At 43.3% G+C, this 26,083-nt stretch overlaps 2 protein-coding genes across 2 annotated transcripts in view; one reads left to right on the plus strand and one right to left on the minus strand.

Moving 5' to 3' along the window:
• Positions 1 to 6,621: 6,621 nt before the first annotated feature.
• MRPL32 (mitochondrial ribosomal protein L32) lies at positions 6,622 to 10,007 on the minus strand. The gene is made up of 3 exons (XM_070729927.1): positions 9,739 to 10,007; positions 8,034 to 8,215; positions 6,622 to 7,242 (listed from the first exon to the last, which is right to left on the minus strand). The coding sequence occupies exons 1-3, from the start codon at positions 9,833 to 9,835 to the stop codon at positions 6,988 to 6,990; spliced, it is 534 nt and encodes a 177-aa protein (XP_070586028.1). The 5' UTR covers positions 9,836 to 10,007; the 3' UTR covers positions 6,622 to 6,987.
• The window catches only part of PSMA2 (proteasome 20S subunit alpha 2), a 29,237-nt gene continuing 13,100 nt past the window's right edge, over positions 9,947 to 26,083 (plus strand). The window contains exons 1-5 of the mRNA XM_070729926.1: positions 9,947 to 10,281; positions 14,103 to 14,179; positions 17,109 to 17,241; positions 20,745 to 20,867; positions 23,064 to 23,145. Of these exons, the coding sequence (XP_070586027.1) occupies positions 10,241 to 10,281; positions 14,103 to 14,179; positions 17,109 to 17,241; positions 20,745 to 20,867; positions 23,064 to 23,145 (456 nt within the window). The 5' untranslated portion in view covers positions 9,947 to 10,240. The remainder of the gene's footprint in view (positions 10,282 to 14,102; positions 14,180 to 17,108; positions 17,242 to 20,744; positions 20,868 to 23,063; positions 23,146 to 26,083) is intronic.

Consider the following 26,083-nt stretch of genomic DNA (forward strand, 5'->3'; position numbering starts at 1 on the left):
GGAGTCAACGCTCATTTCCAAGCCAAATTTCCGCGCTCTCTCTCAAAGGCAAAGAAACAGTGGCAGAAAGACAGATCTTTGCAATGCGAGTCCGGTGCGACAGGAAGGGAGAAACATGAGGTATCTAAATGGGTTGGGGAGGCCTTGAGTGTCACGCTGAATATTGACAGCCCCAGAGACATTCAGTAATTAAATAGTTAAATGTGTGTGTTTTATTAAGATCCACCTATTATGATGTAATATCCTGCCACATCATTATACCTCATATCCATCTTTATGCCCTCTTGTTCTTATATTCTCCATTCCTGTTCTAGCTGCCATCATGTGAAGATGTATTTTACTTGTCCCCCGTGACATTTGTTTTTTGTACTTTTATAATAAAAATAAATTTTGCTTTGAGAACAAATGATTAGGCGATGGATTAGTGTTCAAACGGACATTAATAATAATAATAATAATAATAATAATTATTATTATTATTTATTAGATTTGTATGCCGCCCCTCTCCGAAGACTCAGGGCGGCTCACAACAAGCGATAAAACAATATTGTACAGGCACAAATCAAATATTAAGAAAAAACTAAAAACCCTATCAATTTAAAAAAACCAAACAGCACATACATACCAAACATAAATTATAATAAGCCTGGGGGAAAGGTGTCTCAAATCCCCCATGCCTGGCGGTATAGATGGGTCTTAAGTAGTTTACGGAAGACAAGGAGGGTGGGAGCAGTTCTAATCTCCGGGGGGAGTTGATTCCAGAGGGCCGGGGCCGCCACAGAGAAGGCTCTTCCCCTGGGGCCCGCCAGACGACATTGTTTAGTCGACAGGACCCGGAGAAGGCCAACTCTGTGGGACCTTATTGGCCGCTGGGATTCGTGCGGTAGTAGGCGGTTCCGGAGGTATTCTGGTCCACTGCCATGTAGGGCTTTAAAGGTCATGACCAACACCCACATTGTGACATTGAGGGCCTATTCTATCACTAGGACCCCCATGGCCTTCCCCACCTTGAGATACCTAATGTGCACTTAACAAAAGGTGTATTAGATCAGCTTAGCAAATGTATGTACATTGGTATTCTTAATTGTGAGCTCTTAGGAAAGTATCCTCTCATGTTGCAACCACTTCCAGCAGGGAAAACAGGACAAAGCAGAGTGGGGGAAAATATTTTCCTTTGCTATATTTCCAGTCTGAATTATGATAGGGTCCCTACAGGAGACCCCTTCTAAGGATTTTGTACTCATAGAAAAGCAACTAATTTATCTGTTGCTAAATGCTAAAGTTGTTGCACATAAAAAACGGGAGCTCTGCTCAACTGTCACAGCCATCATTCTGACAGCTTTGCTGTACTATTGTCTGTGGACACCCCCACAAAATGCAAGCATGGGATAAACTAAGCCTGGTTTGTTCCCAGTCTTTTAAGTGGCCACAAACTACTACAAAAGTGGTAAGGCAAGGAAGCATCAAGAAAAGATTTCCCTTTTGCGTTTGAGCATCCAAGAAGGAACAGGAGAGAAGAAAGACAAAGAAACAGGAGGGGAAGAGAGCAAGAAAGGAAAAATAAGGAGAGAGGAAGGAAGAAAAAGAAATAAGGAAATAAGGAACCATCCACCTAGCCCCACCCAGGCATCTTCTGACACCAAGCGATGTTGAGCTAGCACTGTCTCCAATCCGACCCCAACCTTGATGTGGCCCTCAACAAAATTGAGTTTGACACCCCCTGGTGTAATTATATATATGCTGTAATGGATTCTAAGTTAATTTGCTACCGGTTTGGGCAAGCGCAGAAGCATCCTGGACAGGTAAGTAGAGTCTCCCACCACTAACAGTTCACAGAACCGGGCCAAACTGGGAGCAACCCACTGCTATATTTAGGTAATACGTATGTATGCACATACAACTTTTTGGTTCCATTTTGTAGGGTACTCTGATCTGTTAGGTGCCCAAAGTAATGTGAAGCCACTTTAATCCAAACTAACAAACAAACAATCAATCTATACAAGAGACTGCTATCAAACTAACAGAAATCTTTGGTTAATACTGTACTTAGATATTCCAGTTCCGGTTGGGGAGGAAGGAGGAAGGCGATGTTGCTGCTCCTCCGGACTACGGCAAAATAACACCAAAAATATGGGAAATTGGAGCTAAATTGGAATTGGGGTTCTGCAGGTTTGGAAAGTGAGCAGTTGCTGCTCAGAAGGAACCCTATTTTCTGCTGCTTAGTGCTCCGTGTTCTCTCTGCCCCCAGAGTTTATGGCTCGGTCGGCTGGGCTCCGGAAACGACAGCCACGGGATTTGGTCGAGCCGCCTGTTGTTTACAGCTTGTTTACAGCTTGTTGTTCATAGCCCCGCAGCACTCTGCCTGCTGTCTGAGCTCAGCAGAGATTGTTTTTATTCAGCGTGGGAAGATCTTGCTGCACCCTTCTCCGTGGCGTTTGTTTCAATCTATTTCAGCCGCAGAGATTTTGTGGAGGAAGCAGCTGGGCTGCGGGAAATGGCGGTTCCCCTTGATTAGACCGGGAGGCTGTAGCTGAGACTGGGGGGAGAGATTGATACTGAGAAAAGCGGAGCCTTAAGAGAGGAGAGAACGAGGAGAGACGGGACCGTGAGGCGAAGGTAACGCTGGTTGGAGGTGCTGCTGTGACGACTCCCCCCCCCCCACATGAACTAAGGACGCTTGTGAGCTGCTTGGTGGGAGCGCCCAAGCGTCGGAGGCTCTACGGGGTGAAAAAAGACCTGCATGGAAAGATTAGACTGGATATTGCTGTCGAGGAGGAGGAGGTGGTGGTCCGTGAGAGGAGCGTGGAGACTGGGGGAGATGTCGAAGCGATATCGAGGTGGAAAAGAGAGTTCTTGGAGGCCATGCAGTGGGGTCTGGCAGACAGAGAACTGGAAATGTCACTCGGAAATCAGCGACGTCATCGGAGGCCACCGAGGAGTGACCAGCGAGGGGCGAGGGTCCTATGAGAGCCAAGAGACTGGTGATGGAACTGAGGGACTGAGAAGAGACCTGGGAGACATCATAGTGCTAGAAAAAGGGGTGACTAATATCAAGAAGAGATCCTTCCTTTTAACCAGGTTGAGATACTCCCCTGGGACCCTGAACACTGTTACAATCCAGAACTTCCAATTAAGAACTAATGAAGAATTTAACACTATCTTATTGCTGACTAATTTCCGAAATTTTTTATATTTTTTATATATATATATTATATTTATAGTTTTTAAATTTGATAAATTTAGATATTTTTCTTACTGTATTTTAATAATCAAGTTAATCTATTTTAATTATTACTAACTTAATCTTAATATTATTGGGGGGCTTCTTAATGAATGGATGACTGGGGTGTATGTAATATTGTGCATAGGATGAATGATTGGTGTGAGTGTGATGGTTGGAGTGGGTGGGGTTGTGGTATGCATGAGATGAATGAAATAGTATGAATGACAGTTTTGGCCCACCTGACGCTCGGGAGACAGGAGAGGAAGGGGCACCGATCTCTGGGGTGGCAGAGGGTCGGAATATTCCAGTGTTGCTGGGGAGAGGCAGATATGGCGGGGGCCACAGAGTTAGCCGTTCCAGGGGAACGAGGGATCGTTGCTTAATAACAATCCCTTGTTCTGGCTCTGTGAGCCCAATCTTGGGTACTGGTGATGAGTGTAACTCTGGCCCTGGGCTCAGGTTGCTGCTGCTCAATGCCAGGTCGGTGGTAAATAAAGCTCTCCTCATCCGGGATCTGATCCTGGATGAGGAGGCCGACCTGGCATGTATTACTGAAACCTGGCTGGGCCCAGAGGGAGGTGTTCCTCTCTTTGAAATCTGCCCAGCTGGGTTTCAGATATGGCATCAACCTCGACCCCAGGGAAGGGGGGGGAGGAGTGGCTATTATAGCCAGGGAGAGCCTTTGCCTACGTGGACTCATTGCTCCAGAAATTGCGGGTTGCGAGTCTCTCTTGATGAAGTTGGACTTAGGGGTTCAGGTGGGCTTATTTCTCACGTACTTGCCTCCCAGCTGCGTGTCAAAAGCCCTGCCTGTGCTACTGGAGGAGGTAGCCGGGTTGGCGGTGGAGTTCCCCGGACTTATTGTCCTGGGGGACTTCAACCTGCCGTCACTCGGCGAAACCTCTGGGTTGGCACAGGAGTTCATGGCCGCCATGACAGCCATGGACCTGACTCAAGTAGTACAGGGTCCGACTCACGAGGGAGGGCACGCACCTGACATGGTATTCCTTTCCGAGCAATTGAGTAATGGTCCGAGACTAAGGGGCTTAGAAGTGTTGCCTTTGTCATGGTCAGACCATTTTCTACTACGGCTTGACTTCCTGGCTCCAATCCTTCCCCGCAGGGAGGCGGAACCAATGAAGATGTTCCGCCCCAGATGCCTGATGGACCCAGAGGGCTTTCAGACGGCGCTTGGGGTTATTCCAGAGGCACTCGTCCACAGTTCGGTGGAGTCTCTTGCGGAGGCCTGGAACAGGGCTGCTGCGGAGGCTCTTGACCGGATTGCGCCTTTGCGACCTCTCCGTGGCGCTAGACCCCATAGAGCCCCATGGTTCAACGAGGAGCTCCGGGAGTTGAAACGCCAAAAGAGACGTCTAGAGAAGCAATGGAGGAAGAGTAGGTCTGAATCTGATCGAACACTTGTAACAGCTTTTATTGAGACTTACAAAGTGGCGCTCAAGGCGGCAAGATGCGCGTACCATGCCGCCTTGATTGCATCAGCGGAATCCCACCCGGCCACTCTGTTTAGGGTGACCCGCTCCCTTCTTAACCAGGGGGGAGTTGGGGAGCCCTTGCAGAGTAGTGCCGAGGATTTTAACACGTTTTTCGCTGATAAAGTCGCTCAGATCCGGGCCGACCTCGACTCCAATTGTAAAACAGAGTCGACTGACAATGAGTCAGTCAAGGTGACTGGGGCACGTACTTGTCCACCTGTCTGGGGAGAGTTTGATCTGGTGACACCTGATGAAGTGGACAAGGCCATTGGAGCTGTGAGTTCCGCCACCTGTTTACTGGATCCGTGTCCCTCCTGGCTGGTTTCGGCCAGCAGGGAGGTGACACGGAGCTGGGCCCAGGAGATTACCAGCGCTTCCTTGGGGAGGGGAGTTTGTCCAACACTCTATAAAGAAGCACTCGTGCGCCCCCTCCTCAAGAAGCCTTCCCTGGACCCAGCCGTACTTAATAACTACCGTCCAGTCTCCAACCTTCCCTTTATGGGGAAGGTTGTTGAGAAGGTGGTGGCACTCCAGCTCCAACAGTCCTTGGAAGAAGCCGATTATCTAGGTCCCCAGCAGTCGGGTTTCAGGCCCGGTTACAGCACGGAAACCGCTTTGGTCGCGTTGATGGATGATCTCTGGCGGGCCCGGGACAGGGGTTTATCCTCTGTCCTGGTGCTCCTCGACCTCTCAGCGGCTTTCGATACCATCAACCATGGTATCCTTCTGCACCGGCTGGAGGGGTTGGGAGTGGGAGGCACTGTTCTTCAGTGGTTCTCCTCCTACCTCTCTGGCCGGTCGCAGTCGGTGTTAGTGGGGGGTCAGAGATCGGCTCCGAGGTCTCTCCCTTGTGGGGTGCCTCAGGGGTCGGTCCTCTCCCCCCTGCTATTCAACATCTACATGAAACCGCTGGGTGAGATCATCCAAGGACATGGGGTGAGGTATCATCAATATGCTGATGATACCCAGCTTTACATCTCCACCCCATGCCCAGTCAATGAAGCGGTGGAAGTGATGTGCCGGTGCCTGGAGGCTGTTGGGGCCTGGATGGGTGTCAACAGACTCAAACTCAACCCGGATAAGACGGAGTGGCTGTGGGTTTTGCCTCCCAAGGACAATCCCACCTGTCCGTCCATTACCCTGGGGGGGGGGGGGAATTATTGACACCCTCAGAGAGGGTCCGCAACTTGGGCATCCTCCTCGATCCACAGCTCACATTAGAAAACCATCTCTCAGCTATGGCGAGGGGGGCGTTTGCCCAGGTTCGCCTGGTGCACCAGTTGCGGCCCTATCTGGACCGGGACTCATTGTTCACAGTCACTCATGCTCTCATCACCTCGAGGTTCAACTACTGTAATGCTCTCTACATGGGGCTACCTTTGAAAAGTGTTCGGAAACTTCAGATCGTGCAAAATGCAGCTGCGAGAGCAGTCATGGGCTTACCCAGGTATGCCCATGTTTCACCATCACTCCGCAGTCTGCATTGGTTGCCGATCAATTTCCGGTCACAATTCAAAGTGTTGGTTATGACCTTTAAAGCCCTTCATGGCATTGGACCAGAATATCTCTGAGACCGCCTCCTGCCGCACGAATCCCAGCGACCGATTAGGTCCCACAGAGTGGGCCTTCTCCGGGTCCCGTCAACTAAACAATGTCGGTTGGCGGGTCCCAGGGGAAGAGCCTTCTCTGTGGCGGCACCGGCTCTCTGGAACCAACTCCCCCCGGAGATTAGAACTGCCCCTACTCTTCCTGCCTTCCGTAAACTCCTTAAAACCCACCTGTGTCGTCAGGCATGGGGGAACTGAGACATCTCCCCCGGGCATATACAATTTATGAATGGTATGTGTGTATGTATGTATGTGTGTTTAGAAAATGGGGAGAATTCCCTACAAAACAATAGAGGACTCAAAATTGAATATGCTTTAATTGCAAATTCATGTTGAAATAACATAGAACACATCTTTGTATGCAGTTACACTCCACTTCTGCAAATGATAAGTTATTTAGGTTGCTATAAGGTTATGTTATCACTAGCTAACAGCCAATTCCCTGATCCATATAAATTCCAAATGTAGAATTAAATTCTGGGAGAATGTTAAAAGACAAAACCAAACCCAGAATCTTTAAAAAATACAATGCACACATACACAGAGTGCTGCAAATAGTACAGTACACTTAAACAACTACAGTATAAAGTACAGTGTAGTCTTCTGGATATATATTATCCAAAATAGGATTTGTATGAGGGAATTATTCTATTGTGATGTCTGTTTAGTCCAGTATGAACCAAGATGGACGCTTCCTGTTTCTTTCAATAATTCGCTTTCCTTCATCTTCATTCCTGGGTTTTTCTCCTGTATAGAGCACAATACTTTCTACAGTAGGAGCCTTATGTGGTCCATTTTCCAATAATTTGATTTGATTTTTTATGGCATAGGTTTCCTGTTTAACTTTTTCATAACAATAGCTACAAAGAACATGCTTCTCTTTCAGGTTGCCACATTCAGGACAAATATCTATATTTTTCTAAAAGAAAAAAAAAGAGTCTTAAAATGCAGTGGTGAGAGAAGACTTAATTATTTATGAAAATTCTGAACTTTTTTTATGAACATAATAATAGAGTACAAAATAGGATTAAACAACATATCAAAATAATAAAACCAACAAAGCAAAAATATTTCCTCAATGCTAAGTAGAAACCAAAGTATATCCCCAAGTTAATATTTTAATATTTAGTAGAGACAGGTAATATTTGAAGGACTGAATCTGGATCTCAGACCCTTGATGTGTTACTTACAGAGTTGCAGGGAGGGTGTTTGGTCAAGAATCAGTTGTAAATTTATTTTAGCCTGTTTTTCCACTTTTGGGATAGAATGTGAAATGCAGCATGATGCCCCTGAAAGGCAATTTATTCTACCTCAATTTTTAAACTTTCCAAGGTCAGAAATTAAAGGGTGGATGTAAAGTGACTCATTTGTCAGGAATGTCATGTTCCTATTTAAAAAAAAACAACAGCCTGAAGCAAGGCAGAAAATAGTTGCCTTGGTGGTTAGATGGAGAGTTGTCTAGCTGGAACAATTTGTTTTCTATGGTGTTATAAATTAAGGTAAATAAAATAAAAACAAAACCACAATTTTGGTTCCACATTTGCAGTCCATACACTGCATAGATTGATATTCACAGCAAACCCACTATGAAACAAATGTTCATTTGTATTTCTGAACTTGCCTTCTATTGATAGAGAAGAATGAAACATATAAAAGCAATGTAAGGGAAACAAAGTCCAATTTTCTGCACAGGGAAATTTAATTCATTACCTTTATTTTTATAAGATGGTTAGAACTCCTTCGTCTGGTGCGATTAACTTCAATTGTCCGCCTTGATTTTGGAGCTGGCATCCAAAGGATGCTGTCTAAAAAGCTGGGGTTTTCAAAATATTCAGTTTTCTCTTCCACAGGATTAAGTAAAGAACCTGGAGTTTGTATTGCTAAAACAGGAGCTTAAAGAAAAGGTATCAATTCAAATAGTGTCATATCTTATCTATTTAAAATAGTTCAAATGCTATATATAATAGTGACCTCTTTTTTAATGGAGTTCATTCTGAACTGACTAAAAACTTAGATTTTAAACCAACACATCTGAAGGTACAACATTCTTCAACATCCAAGCTAGATTGGTGCTGTAGCCCATCCTCAGGGAACATATTTATTGAACAATTAAAAACCACTATACTGTATTATCATAAGGTTTATTGACTATGACAGTAATTTTAAATACTTAAAAGTAATAAGGTAGTCCTGAAAACAAATCAACTTACTTCTGAATAAATATGTATGCAATGGAATGCACAGGGTCAATATATATATTGTTCCCCAGTATGTATTATTTGTACCCTAGTATGATTATCATTATGTGTTGTACCTTGATTCCTGACAAATGTATTAGCATATGCACCAAGGACAAGTTCTTTGTGTGTCCAATTGCATTTGGCCAATAAAGATTATATTCTATAAAGAATTCTAAAGTCTCTGTTTATGTGTGTGTCTTGTGTCATTCAATTGTTTTTTAAAATGAGAAATTATCTCTTATTCCTCATCTTTTTGTACGTGTCTTCAAGTCAGTTTTTGACTCGTGGCGACTGTGTGGACCATTCCTTGAGGTTTTCTTATCAAAAATTCAGAAGCTGCTTGTCTTTGCCTGTTTCTTAGTGCTGGGAGGTCTTGCCCAAGTCACTCTGCTGGCTTCTTGCCTTAAGGTGGGACTAACTCACAATTTCCAGGGTGCAGCCTTTTCTCAAGCAAACTGATTCTCATAACATTTTGTTGTTTCTCTAATATTTTGTTTCCACAAGTAAAACAAAATGAGCAATGAGCGTGCATAAGTGCACTAGTGTGCCTTCTGTCCCCTGTCCTATATCTCCTATATTTATTTATTTATTTATTTATTTGATTTGTATGCGTAGTTCTCTTCTATCCTATACCTTTTCTTCTATTCTCTCATTGATATATTTTTTCTATATTTTCTCTTCTATTCTTTCTTTGATATATTTTACCTCGAGTGTATCTTCTATAACCTTCATTGTGTATTGGACTAAATAAATAAATAAATAAATGTATCAGGGATGTAAACAGTTTTGGAATCTAAAGTAAGAGTGCTGTACTTTCAGCTTTAATGCTATGCTCCATTTAACTAACAATCCGTTTCTCTTTCAAAATTATAAAAACAGATAAAAACAAACAAAAAGCAAAAAATAAAAAATAAATCTCCCTACTATGCTTTCGTTTTAGAAAAGAACAGAGAAAGCAACAGGCAAAGAAACAAACAGACGAAAGGAAACCAATCACCAAAGCCGAAATAGACTCGATTGGCAAATTCGCATTGAATTCATAAGAAAGTCCCTTTAATTCCCTCCTTGGATTGAGCGACGCAAGCATCTCCAACGAGTAGTTTGAAGATGACGGTGGAAATTTTTCACTGAGCTCTTGAGGACTATGGCGATGAACAGCACATTAGAAATCTTACCCCATGGCCTTACATGGCCTCCAAGTTTCCCCCAACAGCTTCGGAGAAAACAACGGAATTTGGGAAAAGGGGATGAAATCACCAGCACGGCAGCCATGTTCCTTACTTTCCCGGCACCTCTCGCGGCTCCGCCCACAGGTTTTTTACGAAATCCGCATGGAACCCTGGGAAATCGAGTCAAAGTACCCGCATCTGTCAGGCCACTGTCACATGTCTTTGGTGAACTACCTTTCTTATTGTGCTGAGTTTTGACTTTCAAACTGTACCAGAGGCTGACCCTGAGAACACCTGTAGGCCGTACTTGCAGACTCAAATTAACGGCAATCCTAGAAATTCAGGACCACGTGCTGCTTTCGGGAATTATCAGGCGAATTTCATTTGTCATAAAACTGCGGAAATCACGTGCCAGAAAGGTTTCTTTTTCTGTGCCCGCTTAAAGCTCCCACCGCACGCAGCCGCAGTTAGCCAGAATCGGCTGTGAGAATCGGTGGCGCGAGGTAAAATGGCGGAACGTGGATACAGTTTTTCTCTCACCACTTTCAGGTAGATTCTATTCTTGAAGGAGAAACTTTGAGGCGAATAATTTGATCGGTCTGCACTCCCTGAATGGGTTATATCAGGAGTCAGACAATCTATTTGCTTGATTTGATTGCTCTTTCCGGAATAATAGAACGGGAAGTGATTTTGTGGAGTCACTGTTGCTGCTGTTTGTTGCTCGTTGTAGGAAGAAGTGATAGGCAGGTACGATAATGGACTACGTTAGAAACAAAAGAGGGGGGATTTGACTTTAGTTATGGGGCTTTGGAATAGAGTTCATCAGTCTTTAGAATGATCTTTTTTTCTCCGTTATGCAAGATCGAATTTGACTTTGGCAGATTGATATTGGTGCTTGGTAATACATCAAATTAAGAAGTGCTGCTACTTTAACAGGGAAAATATAACTGGACTATGATAAACTGTACTGTCGCTTTTTGCTTCCCAAGATGTACAATCGGTATTATAAAATGACTGTGTAAAAGCCAATTTAATTACGATATAGTTCTTTGCCCGTTTATTGTAAATAGTCTGAGGAGAGGGGCGGCATGTTGTCTAATATATTATTATTATTATTATTATTATTATTATTATTATTATTATTATTATTATTATTATTATTATTATATACGGTATGTATAACCTACCCAGGCTTCATGCTCTGGAGAATCCAGAGTAATGGATACTTTGGTCTTTCGAGACAGAAGGGTGCCAGTGCAATTCGGTATGACCCTTTGTGTCATTGTTTCTGAGATAATTTTTACCAGATTCGTCAATGCCTTCAATAATACCACAGTTTCTAATATACAGGAAAAGTTTTTTTTAAAGTTCAGGGAGATATTCGGAAAGGTATTTGCCTTGAATGAAGCCCAGGTTGAACTACTGTATATACCACAGTCAGCTATCAGCAGCTGATCATTAGAAGTGTTTTATTATGTTTTGTATTATTTCATAAAATGCTTTATGATAATTTTTATATCATAAATTGTTTTATGAAAATTGCCAAATTTCAATTCTAGCAAGATCATGGGTCCCAGATTTTGGATGCATTATCTAAGTAAACTCAAAAGTAAAACTTAAAAGTAATTTGAGATACCTTGGTTGAAAAGGTTTTCCCCGTGATATCATTTTGCCCAGTCACGATATTTTCAGGATAGTCATGATATTTTCAGGATATAAATAAGTTGTGATTGGCACTAAAAAGGATTGCATGGTTCATTAGTGCATTGCTATAATGCTACATTATTGATACAGTACAAAAATTGTGAAACATGACTTCACTAAAGTCAGAATAACTTGTCACTATTTTGTGACAATAAGCCTGGGTTAGACTACACCTTTCAGTTTCATATAATAAAGACTGGATGGTATTATAATTCTGTTTTGTATGCCATTTAATTTCTCAATATATCTGCAAGAAAATAACCAAGCTCAAATAATACCAAGGACACCCCTCCTCTCAGTTTCTCTCCAAGATCTGATTCAGCAGGCTTGGAGGCATTTGACTGTTCAGAGGAGATCAACGACCATAATCATGCTTGGTTCTCTCTGGTCCTCTGCTGCTACTTCTCTCCTGACTTGGGTAATTTTGTGTGATGGTTATTTTTGAGATCCAGGAAACTAACATTCTTTTGTTGAGATTCCGAGAAACAAACTGCACTCATAATCCTGGTTTAGGACCAGATTACTTATGGGATCGACTCATGTATCCCAGCGGCTGGTCATGTCCCACAGTGTTGGCCTTCTCCAGGTCCCATCAGCCAGGCAATGCTGTCAGGCGGGGCCTAGGGAAAGAGTCTTCTCTGTGTCAGCCCTGGCCGTTTGAAATCAACTCCCTCCAGAGATTCATACCGCCCCAACTCTCTTGGCCTTTCACTAAGCCTTAAAAATTCATATTTGCCGGTAGGCCTGGGGCTGTTGAGTGTTAACACACAATGAATAAGCTTAGATTTCTTATATGTTCTATTTTTGTATTTATCTCTGTTGTGAGCCGCCCTGAGTCTACGGAGAAGGTTGGCATAGAAATCTAAATAATAAATAAATGTTTTTTCTATGGTAGCCTATGATGTAAAAAAGAATTCTATACTTTTAAATATATATGAAACTTGTTGAAGATTATGCCTCTCAGCCCTTTTTTTTAAAAAAAACAATACTATTCAGGGTTAATTCTTCAAATTAAATTTAAATTAAAAAGTTGATATACAAGATTAAATATGTTTTATTTTAATTTATTTATTTTATTACATTTATTTTATTACATTTATATGCCACACAACTCCCAAAGGACTCGGGGAGGGGGGGCTTAACAACAAAATAAAATATTAAAAAATCTTAAACATTAAAACAGTTTAAAATCCATTCATATCATTCCATGGCTGGACCTTGCTGATTAAATCTGAGAGATCAATGGCCCCAGGCCTGCCGGAAAAGCCATGTCTTAACTGCTTCTCGGAAGGCCAATAGAGTGGGGGCAATCCTGACCTCCAGAGATAACTGGTTCCAGAAAACCAGGGAAGCCACAGAGAAAGCCTTCCCCCACGGGCCCGCCAGCCAACATTGTTTAACTGACAGGACTTAGAGGAGACCAACTCTCTGGGATCTCATCGGTCAACTGGGAGTTGTCTGGCAGAAGGTAGTCTCGAAGATAACCTGGCCCTAAGGTTATGTCGGACTTTAAATGTAATGACCAACACCTTGAATTGTACCCGGAGAACAGTAAGGGGCCAGTGCAGCTTGTGGAGGATTGGTGTAATCTGGATGTACCTAGGTTCACCCACAACAGCCCGCGCAGCTACATTCTGGACCAGTTGTGGTCTCCGAACATTCTGCGAAGATAGCCACACATAGAGCGTGTTGCAATAATCTAATCGTGAGGTGACAAGGGCATGATTGACTGTAAGGAGTGCCTCTCAATCCCAGTAGGGTTGAAATTGGTGCACCAAATGAACTTGTGCAAAGGTCCCTCTAGTTACAGCTGTCAAATGTTGATTTAGTATAGGAGGACACCTAAATTTCGAACCCGTTCTGAGGGGGGAAATTTCTCCCTCCTCAAGAGCTAAGAATGGACAATTGACATACTCTTTAGGAGGCAATATCCACAGCCACTCGGGCTTGTCTGTGTTAAGTTTGAGCCTGTTGATTCCCATCCAGATCTTCCCAGCCTCAAGGCACGGCACATCCACTGCTTTGCTGAATTGATGCGGGGTGGAGATATATAACTGGGTATCATCCGCATATTGCTGATACCACACCCAGAATCATCGAATGACCTTGCCCAGTGGTTTCATGTAGATATTAAATAGGGGGGAGAGGACCAAGCCCTGAGGCACCCCACAGAGGAGGAGTCTAGGGGTCGATCTCTGTCCTCCTACTAATAGCAGCTGAGATCGACCAGAGTGGTAGGTGGAGAACCACCAATAACATGGTGCCTCCTAGATTTGTTCTTGGCAACTATACCCGAAATCTATTTGTTAAAAATCTTTTAACATATGTAGGTTTTTAAAGCTGTTGGTTGCATAAAACTTTGTAAAGAATACTGCAGAAGTTTTTTTTTTAAATGAAATGACATCTTTTATTTAAAGCTTCCACCTGGGAATTAGAGATGTCTATGACCTTTCCTGAATATTATTTTGGGTGAATTTATTCCAGAGTAAAATTGTCTAACATTTTAGCTCTAGACAAGTATTTTGAGGAAGGTACGTTTTAACTTCTGCTGCATATTCTAATGTACTATGCAAGATGCTCAGTATGCTTTTGTTTAAAGCAAATTGTCTTTCATGTTAAAAAATATTTTCTCCACAATGTCTCATGCATGAATTATATATTTTCAGTCCCTCTGGAAAGCTTGTTCAAATTGAATATGCTTTGGCAGCTGTTGCAGCAGGAGCACCATCAGTTGGAATTAAAGGTATTAAAGATGTTTGCTTAATTAATGTTTACCAATTATTTTAGCATAAATATTCCCATGCCTTTAGTTGAGATATGAAGTAAGAAAAAAATGATAAAAAGTTTGTTTGCCTAAAAAAAGCTTTTGCTTGGCCCTGTAAAAAAAGATTGCTAAAATAAATATTTGGCCCAATCAAGCACTAGTAAAATTTTGATGATTCCTGCATACTATTCAAGTTTCTAATATAAATTACTCTTTTATGAGAGAATAGCACATATGTTTTAAAGGGGAATTATGTCTGTATTATTGCATATACACTGCTCAAAAAAATAAAGGGAACACTCAAATAACACATCCTAGATCTCAATGAATGAAATATTCTCATTGAATACTTTGTTCTGTACAAAGTTTAATGTGCTGACAACAAAATGAAATTGATTGCCAATTAGTGTTACTTCCTAAGTGGACAGTTTGATTTCACAGAAGTTTGATTTACTTGGAGTTATATTCTGTTGTTTAAGTGTTCCCTTTATATTTTTGAGCAGCATACATAAAGGGGATTTTCAGTGTTTTACATATTTTAAAATACAGTGGTACCTCTACTTAAGAATCTAATAATATAAAAAACAACTAAACCCCCTAATGTAATACACAATCATACAGTCCAATCACACCATACATTATATTTATTGGTCAGAGGGGCAAGGTCTAATTGCCCCGGGCCTGGTGACATAGATGGGTCTTGAGGCTCTTGCAGAAGGTGGGAAGGGTGGGGGCAGTATGAATCTCTAGGGGGAGCTAATTCCAGAAGGTCGATGCCCCCACAGAGAAGGCTCTTCCTCTAAGCCCCGCCAAACGACATTGTTTGGTTGGAGAAGGCCAACTCTGTGGGACCTAACTGACCGCAGGGATTTATGTGGCAGAAGGCGGTCCCATAAGTAATCTGGTCTAATGCCATGTAGGGCTTTATAGGTCATCACCAACACTTTGAATTGTGTCCGGAAACCAATCGGCAACCAGTGCAGTCCGCGGAGTGATGGAGAGACATGGGAATATCTGGATAGACCCATGACCGCTCGCACGGCTGAATTCTGCATGATATGAAGTTTCTGAACATTCTTCAAAGGTAGCCCCATATAGAGAGCATTGCAGTAGTTGAACCTCAAGATGCTAAGGGCATGAGTGACTGAGCAAAGACTCCCTGTCCAAATAGGGCCGCACCAGGTGAACCTGGGCAAATGCCCCCCTCACCACAGCTGACAGATGCTGTTCTAAAGTCAGCTGTGGATCAAGGAGGACACACAAGTTGTGGACCATCTCTGAGGGGGTCAGTAATCTCCCCCCCCCTGGGGTTATGGACGGACAGATGGGATTGTCCTTGGGAGGTAAAACCCACAGCCACTCCGTCTTGTCAGGGTTGAGTCTGAGCCTGTTGGCATCCATCCAGACCCTAACAGCCAGTCTGCAGGCATCGGCACATCACTTCCACTGCTTCGCCGAGTGGGCACGGGGTGGAGATGTACAACTGGGTGTCATCAGCGTACTGATGACACCTCACCCCATGTCCTTGGATGATCTCACCCAACAGTTTCATGTAGATATTAAATAGCAGGGGGGAGAGAACCGACCTCTGAGGAACTCCACAAGGGAGAAACCAAATCTTAAGGCTTAAATCCAAAACTTAAGGCTTAAAAAAAGAAAGAAAGAGGGGCTCTGCGGCGGCGCGGAGGAGCATGTGACTCCCATACACCCGGCGTGAGGCTGCCTCCCATACACTGCGCCAGAGAGAAACCCAGGTGGGTGAGAGCAGGGAACCTCCCACTTCTTTCACTGGCTGCTACCTGCTGCCTCTTCCTTCCCATGCTGAAGGACTCCCCTCTCCTCTCTCTTGTTCACTTTGTAGCCAGCGCCTTTCCTTCACTGTGGTGACTCCTCAGTTTGGCTGAAGCCGAGTTGATTTTGCCAGGGCAAAGCGCCCCCTTTTGCCTTTCCGCGCCCAGACGCTCTGGGAGGCAACCTCGCGCCGGGTGTACGGGAGGCAGCACAAGGGAGTCACCACAGCAAAGTGGTTTATTCCCTCCAAATGCCCAGAGAAAGGAAAACGCTCCGTTCGCTCTGGGCTGCCAAAGCCTCCTTAAGTGCCACCAAAAGGCTCCTCTGGCAGCCCAGAAAAGCCCAAGATGGCCGGAATTAAAGGGGGAATGGCAGGAAACTGGCCAGGCCTTTGTGCCGCTCTCAAATTTCCTGCGAAATTTTTCCAGGCTTTGGTTCTTCAGTAGAAAATGTAGTTGGCAAAAAAATCTTGAACACCCGGTTCTTATCTAGAAAATTCTTAAGTAGAGGCGTTCTTAAGTAGAGGTACCACTGTATGTATTTAAAACAAGTCGGAAAGGCTATTTAGCAGAATTTTTGTTTTCTATTTATATAAACATTTCTAAGAAAATTAAATATTCTCTGATTTATTTAAATATTTATGTTCCTTATTTCAGTTGGAAAGTTACTTAAGATAAATTAAATTTGTTTTTATTAAATATTTTATTTACAAAATAAATAAATAGATGTATAATCCAAAACAAGGGAAAATATAGTGTTTAGGCATCGGATGAAATATAATTAAAGAAGGAATAGTAAATACAGAGAAGCAACTACAAAATGCATGAAAATCTGATGAGTCATTTTGCACTAAGCCTTATTAAAGGATCATATACTGTAGTTTGGGAGAAGAAAAAGGATGAAATAGAATTTATAATGATTGCAATATTTTTTCTTTTGATATTATCTATTGAAATGGCAGTTGAATGATTATAGAAAATATCTGATAAAATATCTAGAGTATGATACAAAAATATTGATTGGTTTATTGATTTATGTACTGAATATTTGAAATTTTGCAAGGGAAGCAGGAAGATTTTCTAATAGTACTAATTTAGTGCATTCTTTTTTTATGTAGCTGCAAATGGTGTGGTATTAGCAACGGAGAAAAAGCAAAAATCTATACTGTATGATGAACGGAGTGTACACAAAGTGGAACCTATTACTAAACACATAGGTTTGGTATATAGTGGCATGGGCCCTGATTACAGGTAAATAAGAAAAAAATATTTAAAAATATTAAATGGAAATATTATCATTGGTCTTTGAGCAGATTTTGAGATAGGTGAAATTAAGTTGGTTAAAAATTATCTACAATTCAATAGGTGTTATACATTATATGGTTTCGAAAACGTGTTTGTTAAAAGCTACATTTTTAGCTTTCTTTTCCAAAGTTATATACGTATATTAGCAACCTTGCTTTGTGGCATGATTCTATTCCTGATTAGTTTGTGCTCTGCAACAATGAATAAGTTGTTAACAGCCAAGACTGTGATCCCAGATATGCAGCATTTTTTAATGTGAAAATTCAAACCCTTTGTTAATAACAGTTAAGCCTTTTTCTGAAAAGTGCATGTCATATATATGTTTATACATATATGTATCAGACCTTGTAGCTCATTCCATAAAGCTAAGGAATTAGTCAATGCCTTTAAAAAAATCATTCTTATCACCTATCACTTCTTATAATATTATAAAAAATAATTGCTCTCCTGTAGAGGATTTGTAAGTAGAGTGGTACCTCTACTTATGAACTTAATTCGTTCCATGACCAGATTCGTAAGTAGAAAAGTTTGTAAGAAGAAGCAATTTTCCCCATAGGAATCAATGTAAAAGCAAATAGTGAATGCAAACCCATTAGGAAAATCCAAAACTTTAGAAGAAAGGCTAACGGAGGGCAGGGAAAGGCAGCGAAAGGGGACGCATGGATAAAGCAAGCCTAATGGGGTACTTGGAGCGGCAGCTAAAGGGGACGTATGAAGGGAGAAATAGGAGGGGGGCTTGGGCAATCACCAAAAAGGGAAGTATGAAGGGAGAAATAGGAGGGCTTGGATAAGCATCAAAAGAGGACTTATGAGCGGAGAAAGAGGAGGGGGGCTTGGACAAGCACCAAAACGTATGGAGGGAGAAATCAGAGGGGGTGGTGGGGCAATCACCAAAAGGGGATGTTTGAAAGGAGAAATAGGGTGGTTGGACAAGCATCTAAAGGGGACATATGGAGGGAGAAATAGGAGCGAGGTTTGGACAAGCACCAAAAGAGGACATATGCAGGGAGAAATATGAGGGTGGTTGGACAAGCACCAAAAGAGGATGTATGAAAGGAGACATAGGAGGGGTGGTTGGACAAGCACCAAAAGGGGACTTATGAGGGGAGAAAGAGGAGTGGGGGCTCGGACAAGCACAAAAAGGGGATGTATGAAATAGGAGGGGGTTGTTGGACAAGCACCAAAAGGGAACGTATGAAGGAAGAAATCGGAATGGGTGGTTAGACAAGCACAGAAAGGGGACGTATGAAGGGAGAAATAGGAGGGGAGGCTTGGACAAGCCCCAAAAGGGGACGTATGGAGAAATGGGAGGGGGGGGCTTGGACAAGCACCCAAAGGGGACGTATGGAGGAAACAAGGCTAGCGGGGTGCTTGGAGGTGCAGCGAAAGGGGGTGGCTGGATGCCTTGCTTCCTACATACATCCCCTTTGGGTGCTTGTCCAACCACCCCCTCCTACTTCTCTCTCCAAGCACCCCGCTAGCCTTGCTTTATCCACCCGCCACCCCAGAGCGGCTGCGGAGACCCCGCACGGCAAAGCCGGGCTCCAGTTCCCTTGCTATCATAAGAGCCTGCAAACTTAAAAGCTCTTGTTTTGGCCACTGCTTGCAACAGCAGCAGCCGAGACAGAGAAGCGACGGTTCGTAAGTTGAAAATGGTTCGTTAGTAGAGGCAAAAAACCCTTGAACACCCGGTTCGTATCTCAAAAAGTTTGTATGTAAAAGCGTTCGTAAGTAGAGGTACCACTGTACTTCTAAATGAACAAGGTGATTAGAAGCCAGTATTATTTGGGTTTGTTAACAAATCATGTCAAATAAACTTTGTATCCTCCTTTGATAAATTGATTAAATTAGTAGATCAGCAACATGTGGGGACATAGTATACTTGGATTTCATTAAAGTAGACCACAGCTAATTTCTTGATAAATAGTATCACCACTAGATGAATTTATAATTTACAGATCAACCACACTCTGGGTAGTTCTCAATGGAACTACATATATATATGTAAGGAAGCATGTGTTAGGAGTACCTCAAGTTTCTCTCGGGCCCAGTACTCTTCAACATCTTTATAAATGATCTAGATAGAGGATAGAAGGGAAATTCATTTAATTTGCTGATGACACCAAGTTGGAGGGAATTGCTAACATTTTGGAAGATAGATTCAGGATTCAGAGGGACTTGACAAAGGTGACTACTGGCCTCTATTATCCAACACGATACAGTTCATTGGTGACAAAAGGGTCTTGCACTTGGAAAAGAAAAAAATAAATGTAAACATATAGTAGATGATTTCTGCCTAAACAATAGTGACTATGAGAGAGATCTACTTGTCCTAATGGATTACAGTGGTACCTCGACATACGAGTTTAATTCGTGCCAGAGCCGACCTTGTATGTCGATAAATTCGTATCTCGAACGAATGCATTTAGATTTGGCTTTTCGCGCCGAGATAACTGGAAAAAATGGAATTCTTGCGCCACCTAGTGGACGCTCGGCTCGTATCCTGAATTTGAGCTCGGGTGTCGAACAGAAATTTTGCTCGCGTCTCAGCTCGTAACTTGGAATACTCGCATGTGGAGCAGCTCGTATCTAGAGGTACTACTGTACTTAATTATGAACCAGCAATGTGCTGCAGCTGCCAAAAAGCCAACACAGTCCTGGGCTGCATCAACAGAGGGATAATATGATCACAAGAAGAGCTAATACTTTATACTGCATTGGTGAGGCAAAATTTAGAATACTGTACTGCATGTAGTTTTGGTCATTATAATACAAAAGATGCTACAGCCCTAGAAAGTGTACAGAGAAGAACAACAGCAATGATAAAAAGTCTGAAGCTAGATATGTCTTGCCTATCAAAGAGAAGGATTAGGTGGGAAATGATAACTTCCAATACTAGGACTATCACAGAAAAAAGAGGATTGACTTGTTCTCCAAAGGACCAGTGGGGATGACAAGTAATGTGTGGAAACTTGTTAAAGAGAAATTCAGTCTAGAAGTGAGAAATTTTCAACAGTGAGAACAATTAATTAATAGAATAGCTTGTCTCCCAAAGTTGGTACCCCCTCACTAGTGGTTTCAAAAAACAGATACTTTGACTGGAATAGTATAAGATCTGCCTTGAGTGGAAGTTTGGAGTAAAAGATATCTTAAATACTTTCCAAATTATGATTCTATATTCTATTATTCAGTTAGTTATACGGTAAGTTGGTTATATGGTAAGCCCCAAAGGCAAGCTAAACACAATAAAACACACAGTCTATTTTACTTTCTGCCAAATTTATTTCCGTATGATATGGCCCTGTTTATTTTACACATTTTTCTTCCTGTGACTTCGGTTTCTTCACCAACATAAAATGCATACCAAAACCATGAACAAGATTTCCACTGTAATTTAATAATAATCTTTTTTTGTTTGTGTGTGTGTGTGTTTTACTTTGTTTTGTTAGAGTACTTGTTCATAGAGCTCGTAAATTGGCTCAGCAGTACTACTTGGTTTATCATGAGCCTATTCCAACAGCTCAGCTAGTGCAGAGGATTGCTTCTGTGATGCAAGAATACACTCAATCTGGGTATGTTACTTGCCTCTAAATAAAATGTTCTCATTTCTTTATTCAAGTTATGAAGTGGTGACTTCACATTTTTTTCTGATATACCAGGGAATAATAATGTAGAGATTACTTAATAAGCATAAACTTGCAATATATAGGAATATGCAAACTCTTCCATTTTCTCTTTTCTAGCACGCAGAGAAACATGCCATACTATTAAAATAATGCCTTCATAAACAAAAAAGAGGCTGCCTGGTTAGTAATATTGCATATTAATAATATGCAAACCACATAATAAGTTTAAAACAAATTGGATATCCATTTTCCATTTAGAGCATTTTCCATTTAGAGCAATCAGTAGGTAATGACAAGGTACATTACATTGTAATTGCTCAACTGTATAAGAACATAAGAAGAGCCATGCTGAATCAGGCCAAAGTCCATCGAGTCCAGCATTCTGTGTCACACTGTGGCCCACCAATTGTTGGGGGTAAGATAAAAAGCAACATGAGAAAATATTATTTTACTGAAAGAATAGTAGATCCTTGGAACAAACTTCCAGCAGACGTGGTAGATAAATCCACAGTAACTGAATTTAAACATGCCTGGGATAAACATGTATCCATCCTAAGATAAAATACAGAAAATAGTATAAGGGCAGACTAGATGGACCATGGGGTCTTTTTCTGCCGTCAGACTTCTATGTTTCTATGTTTCTAATCTTGAGCAAAAAGAGAAGACAAAACCCTCCCTTTCCTTTGACCCCCAACAAACGGTACTCAAAGGAATCTTGCCTGCCTCAACCAGCATAGAGACGGCACATGTTTCAATGGCCACCAATACACTTGGCATCCATGAATCTGTCTAATCCTGCCTTGAAGCTATCAAGGCTGATAGCTGTCATGACCTCTTCTGGAAGTGAATTCCATATACCAACAACCTCTGGATGAAGAAATATTTCCCTTGATTTGTCCTCACTTTCTTACCTATGAGCTTTAGGGAGTGTCCCCTCGTCCTAGTATAGTATAAATTCTTTTCTCTATCCACCTTTTCTATTCCATGCATGATTTTATACACTTTGATCAAGTCACCCCCTAAATGCCATCTTTTAAGGCTGAAGAGACCAAGGCATTGCAACCTAGTTTCATAAGGGAGGTACTCCATTTACTTGATCATACTTGTTGCCCTATCTACAGATAGTCCTTGACTTATAACTAGTTATAAGTTATAAAGGTGGTAAAATTCAGTCATGTGATCAACCTGATTTTATGACTTGCTTTGCTCATAAGTTTGAACACTATAGTTGTTAAGCAAACTTAGAATATGTTTTCCAACAAAGCAGGGGCTGCAAGATTTTGGTAAAACTCTCATAAAAGATGACTGCAAACAACCATAATTGCTGCAGTATTACCCAAAGTTCAATAATGTGATTGCAGAGGGAGAGGGGTGGAATCTGGCTTATAAGTCCTTTTTTCAGGTCGGTTATAACTGATTGTAAGTCAAGGACTACCTTTATAAATTAGTGTATATAAGTATCTGTTAAATGTATTAAGAGGTCCTTAATCTCCCTGGCCCATTAGTGATGGGCAAGTGCGGGAAGCTCCATTTCTCAAATGGTGTGTTTGCAAATGAAACGTCTTCTTATCTTTGTAGCATAGATAAGTTACTGGTTTCTTCTGTTCTGCTTTTTTTGCTTCCTTTTGAAGAACCTTCATTTAGGACATTCTTGAATGTATAGTCTGAACAAGAGTGCTACAATTGCTTGCTACCTGACCCATGCTTCATTATGCTCTTAAATGAAGAATGAATAACAGTAAATAATTCTATATCTCAAAGAACTAGCATGACTAATGCCTTAATAAATGAGTTCTTAATTTAAGAAATTTTAAAAATACTTATTTAGGGAAAATAAGTACTGATGACTTCCTCTGTCACTCCTTTAATAATATCTTCATTTGTATTTTTTTCAATCAGTCTTCATGCTAATAAAATTTTAACTTCCTTAATTACCGCCTGAAAAGCTACTGCTAAAAGTATATGTGCAGAATCAGCAGTGACAAGTTTAAAATTAGTAACTACATAATGGAGTCACATAGTGCTTTAAATTATAAAGACTTGTACCAGATTTTGATATGACTGTAATAAATAAATAAAAATAAATGCCTCAACAGCCTATTAAATGCTGACCTTGGGTATTTCTGATGTCTTTCTTGATAGAGGTGTACGTCCATTTGGAGTGTCACTATTAATATGTGGATGGAATGAGGGGCGACCATATTTATTCCAGTCTGATCCTTCTGTAAGTACCGTATTTTTCGCTCTATAAGACGCACCTGCTGATAAGACGCACCTAGATTTTAGAGGAGGAAAATAGAAAAAAAATATTTTGAGCCAAAAAGGGGAGAGGAAGAGAGGAAGGAGTGAAAGAAGGGAGTGGGGGAGGAAAGAAGGGAGGAAGGAAAAGGAAAGCAAGAAATGGAGGGAGGAAAGGAAGGAAGGAAAGAAAGAAAGAAAGAAAGGGGGAAGGGACAGGAACAGAGAAAGGAAGCAAGGAAACTTATGAAAGGGGAGAGTAAGAGAGGAAGGACTGAAGGGAGGGAGGGAGGGAAGAAGGTAGGAAGGAGAAAGAAAAGAAGAAATAGAGGAAGGGAAGGTAAAAGAGAGAAAGAAAAAGAGCAAGAAAGAGAGAGAGAAAGAAAGAAAATGAAAGAGAAATAAAAATAGAGAGGGGGAATGAAAGAAATGGAAGGAGGGAAGGAAGGAGAGAAAGCAAGAGAAAGAAAGAAAGCAAGAGAAAGAAAAAAGAATGAAAGAGCAAGAGAGCAAGAGAGAAAAAGAAAGAAAGAGAGAAAGAAAGAAAGAAAGGCAACTTCAAAGAAAGGCTCACTGAGCATCTCTCACTCACTCTTTCTATCCCTCTTTCTTTCTCTTCCTTTCTCTCTCTCCTCTTCCTTTATCTCCTCTCTCTCCCTCCCTCTCTCTTTCTCTCCCCCCTCTCTCCCCCTTTCCCTCTCTCTTTCTCTCTCTCCCTCTCTTGCTATCTCTCCCCCCTCTCCCTCTCTCTTTCTCTCCCACCTCTCCCCCCTTTCCCTCTCTCTTTCAGGAGAGGCGGAGCCGGCGAAGGTGATATTCAATGTCGGGGGCGCTCGGGCGGTTGCGCGCGCTCCCTATCTCCCTGCTAGCCCACTCGGAATATTCAAAATAAGAAAAACCTTCGCCGGCAAAGGCTTTTCTTATTTTGAATATTCCGAGTGGGCTAGCAGGGAGATAGGGAGCGCGCGCAACCGCCCGTGCGCCCCCGACATTGAAGACTTCCGCTGAGAAAAACCTTTGCCGGCAAATGCGGTGGGTGGCGGGGGGAGAGCGAGGAGCCGGTTCTGGCGGGCGCGGGGCTTGGCTGGCTGGCTGGCGGGGGGAGCGCCGCTGGTGGTGCGGAGGGAGACCCTCCTCCGGGAGGGAGGGGGCCAGGCAGCAGCTAGCCAGCCAGCCGGCGGGATGGCGCTTTCGAGTTCGCCTCCCCCCCCCCTCCCTGCCTGCATCTTCGCTCCATAAGACGGGGCTGATTTTTCTTCCTACTTTGGGAGGAAAAAAACTGCGTCTTATGGAGCGAAAAATACGGTATTTAAAATTGAACTTCTTCATAACTTTGTATAAAAACTGTCTAGCTATTTGCTTGAAGAACTTATGAATGCATGTTCAATCTTAAAGTACTATGTTATACAGTGATCCCCCGGTTATTGCGTCCCCAACCATTGCGAACAGGATAATTTGCGAATTTTGAACCCGGAAGTCAAAATACCATCTACGCATGCGTGCCCTTTTTTCTATGGGCACGCATGCGTAGATGGCGCCCGGCAGATCAGCTGCTGGGCGGCTTCCCTGGGTCTTCCCCCTCTTGCTGGCATCAGCGAGGAGTTTCCCCACCGCCCACGCAAACTCCTCGCTGCCGTTCGCCCGCCCACGCCGTTCGCTCCCCCTCTTGCTGGCGGGAGGGCGAGAAGCCCTCCCCAGCACCCGCTCGCCCGCCCTTCGCCCTGGCCGCTTCTTCCCAGCGGAGAAATTCCAGCCCCCACCTGGTCCCGCCCGATCCTCCTCCCTGAGGCAGCTCGCCCTCCCATGGCCGCTTCCTCCACCCTCCATCGCAAGCCCTCGCCACCGCAGCCAATGCGCGCTGCGATCTTCAAGCCCGGCTCCTTTCGGCCCAGCATCCCGGGCCAAGCAGCTGCCTTCCGTGACTGAGCCTGGCTCGCCCGGAAGATCGTAGCGCACGTTGGCTGCAGCGGCGAGGGAAGCCAAGCCGGCAGCAATGTCGCCGCCGCTGCAGCCAACGCGCGCTACGATCTTCCGGGCGAGCCAGGCTCAGTGACGGAAGGCAGCCGCTTGGCCCGGGATGCTGGGCCGAGAGGAGCCGGGCTTGATCCGCTGAGCCTGGCTGGCCCGGAAGATCGTAGCGCGCGTTGGCTGCAGCGGCGGCGACATTGCTGCCGGCTTGGCTTCCCTCGCCGCTGCAGCCAACGCGCGCTACGATCTTCCGGGCCAGCCAGGCTCAGCGGATCAAGCCCGGCTCCTCTCGGCCCAGCATCCCAGGCCAAGCGGCTGCCTTCCGTCACTGAGCCTGGCTCGCCCGGAAGATCGTAGCGCACGTTGGCTGCGCTGGCGAGGGAAGCCAAGCAGGCGCGCCGTTCTCCGCTGACTCCTAAAGCGGGGAAGTTCGCCAGGAGTCAGCGGAGAACGGCGCAACTGTTTTAAAACGATCGGAGCTTTCCAATGAGTCCCGAAGACAAACGGCAAACTTCCGTGTTTGTCTTCGGGACTCATTGGAAAGCCGCGCGGGTGTTTTAAAACATCCCCGCCGACATGGGGGGCTTGCTAGCACCCCCCCAAACCCGGGTTGGGGGTTTGGGGGGGTGCTAGCGAGCCCCCCATGTCGGCGGCCGCGCCGCCCCCCAATCTCCGGCTCCTCGCTAGCGCTGCGGAAGTTAAAAACACCATCTGCACATGCGCAGATGGTGTTTTTACTTCCGCAGCGCTACTTCGCGAAAACCCGCTCGTTGCGGGGGGTCCTGGAACGGAACCCTCGCAACGAGCGGGGGATCACTGTAGTACATGTTCAATCTTATAGTACTATTTGTCTGTTTCAGCATTCACCAGCAGAATAACTTTTTGCTATGGTGATTTCCAAATTTTGTTGAAAAAAGCTCACTTTTATCGTTGGTTCTGAGTTTCTAGATAATAAA

The sequence above is a fragment of the Erythrolamprus reginae genome, chromosome Z, assembly GCF_031021105.1.
Source record: "Erythrolamprus reginae isolate rEryReg1 chromosome Z, rEryReg1.hap1, whole genome shotgun sequence".
NCBI lineage: Eukaryota > Metazoa > Chordata > Lepidosauria > Squamata > Dipsadidae > Erythrolamprus > Erythrolamprus reginae.

Coding starts and splice junctions, on each gene's coding strand:
- MRPL32 (XM_070729927.1), bottom strand. CDS start 9,835: ATGGCTGCCGTGCTGGTGATTTCATCCCCTTTTCCCAAATTCCGTTGT. Junction 8,216..9,738: donor AGGCCATGTAAGGCCATGGG/GTAAGATTTCTA, acceptor CTTTTCTTTAAG/CTCCTGTTTTAGCAATACAA. Junction 7,243..8,033: donor ACCATCTTATAAAAATAAAG/GTAATGAATTAA, acceptor TTTTTCTTTTAG/AAAAATATAGATATTTGTCC.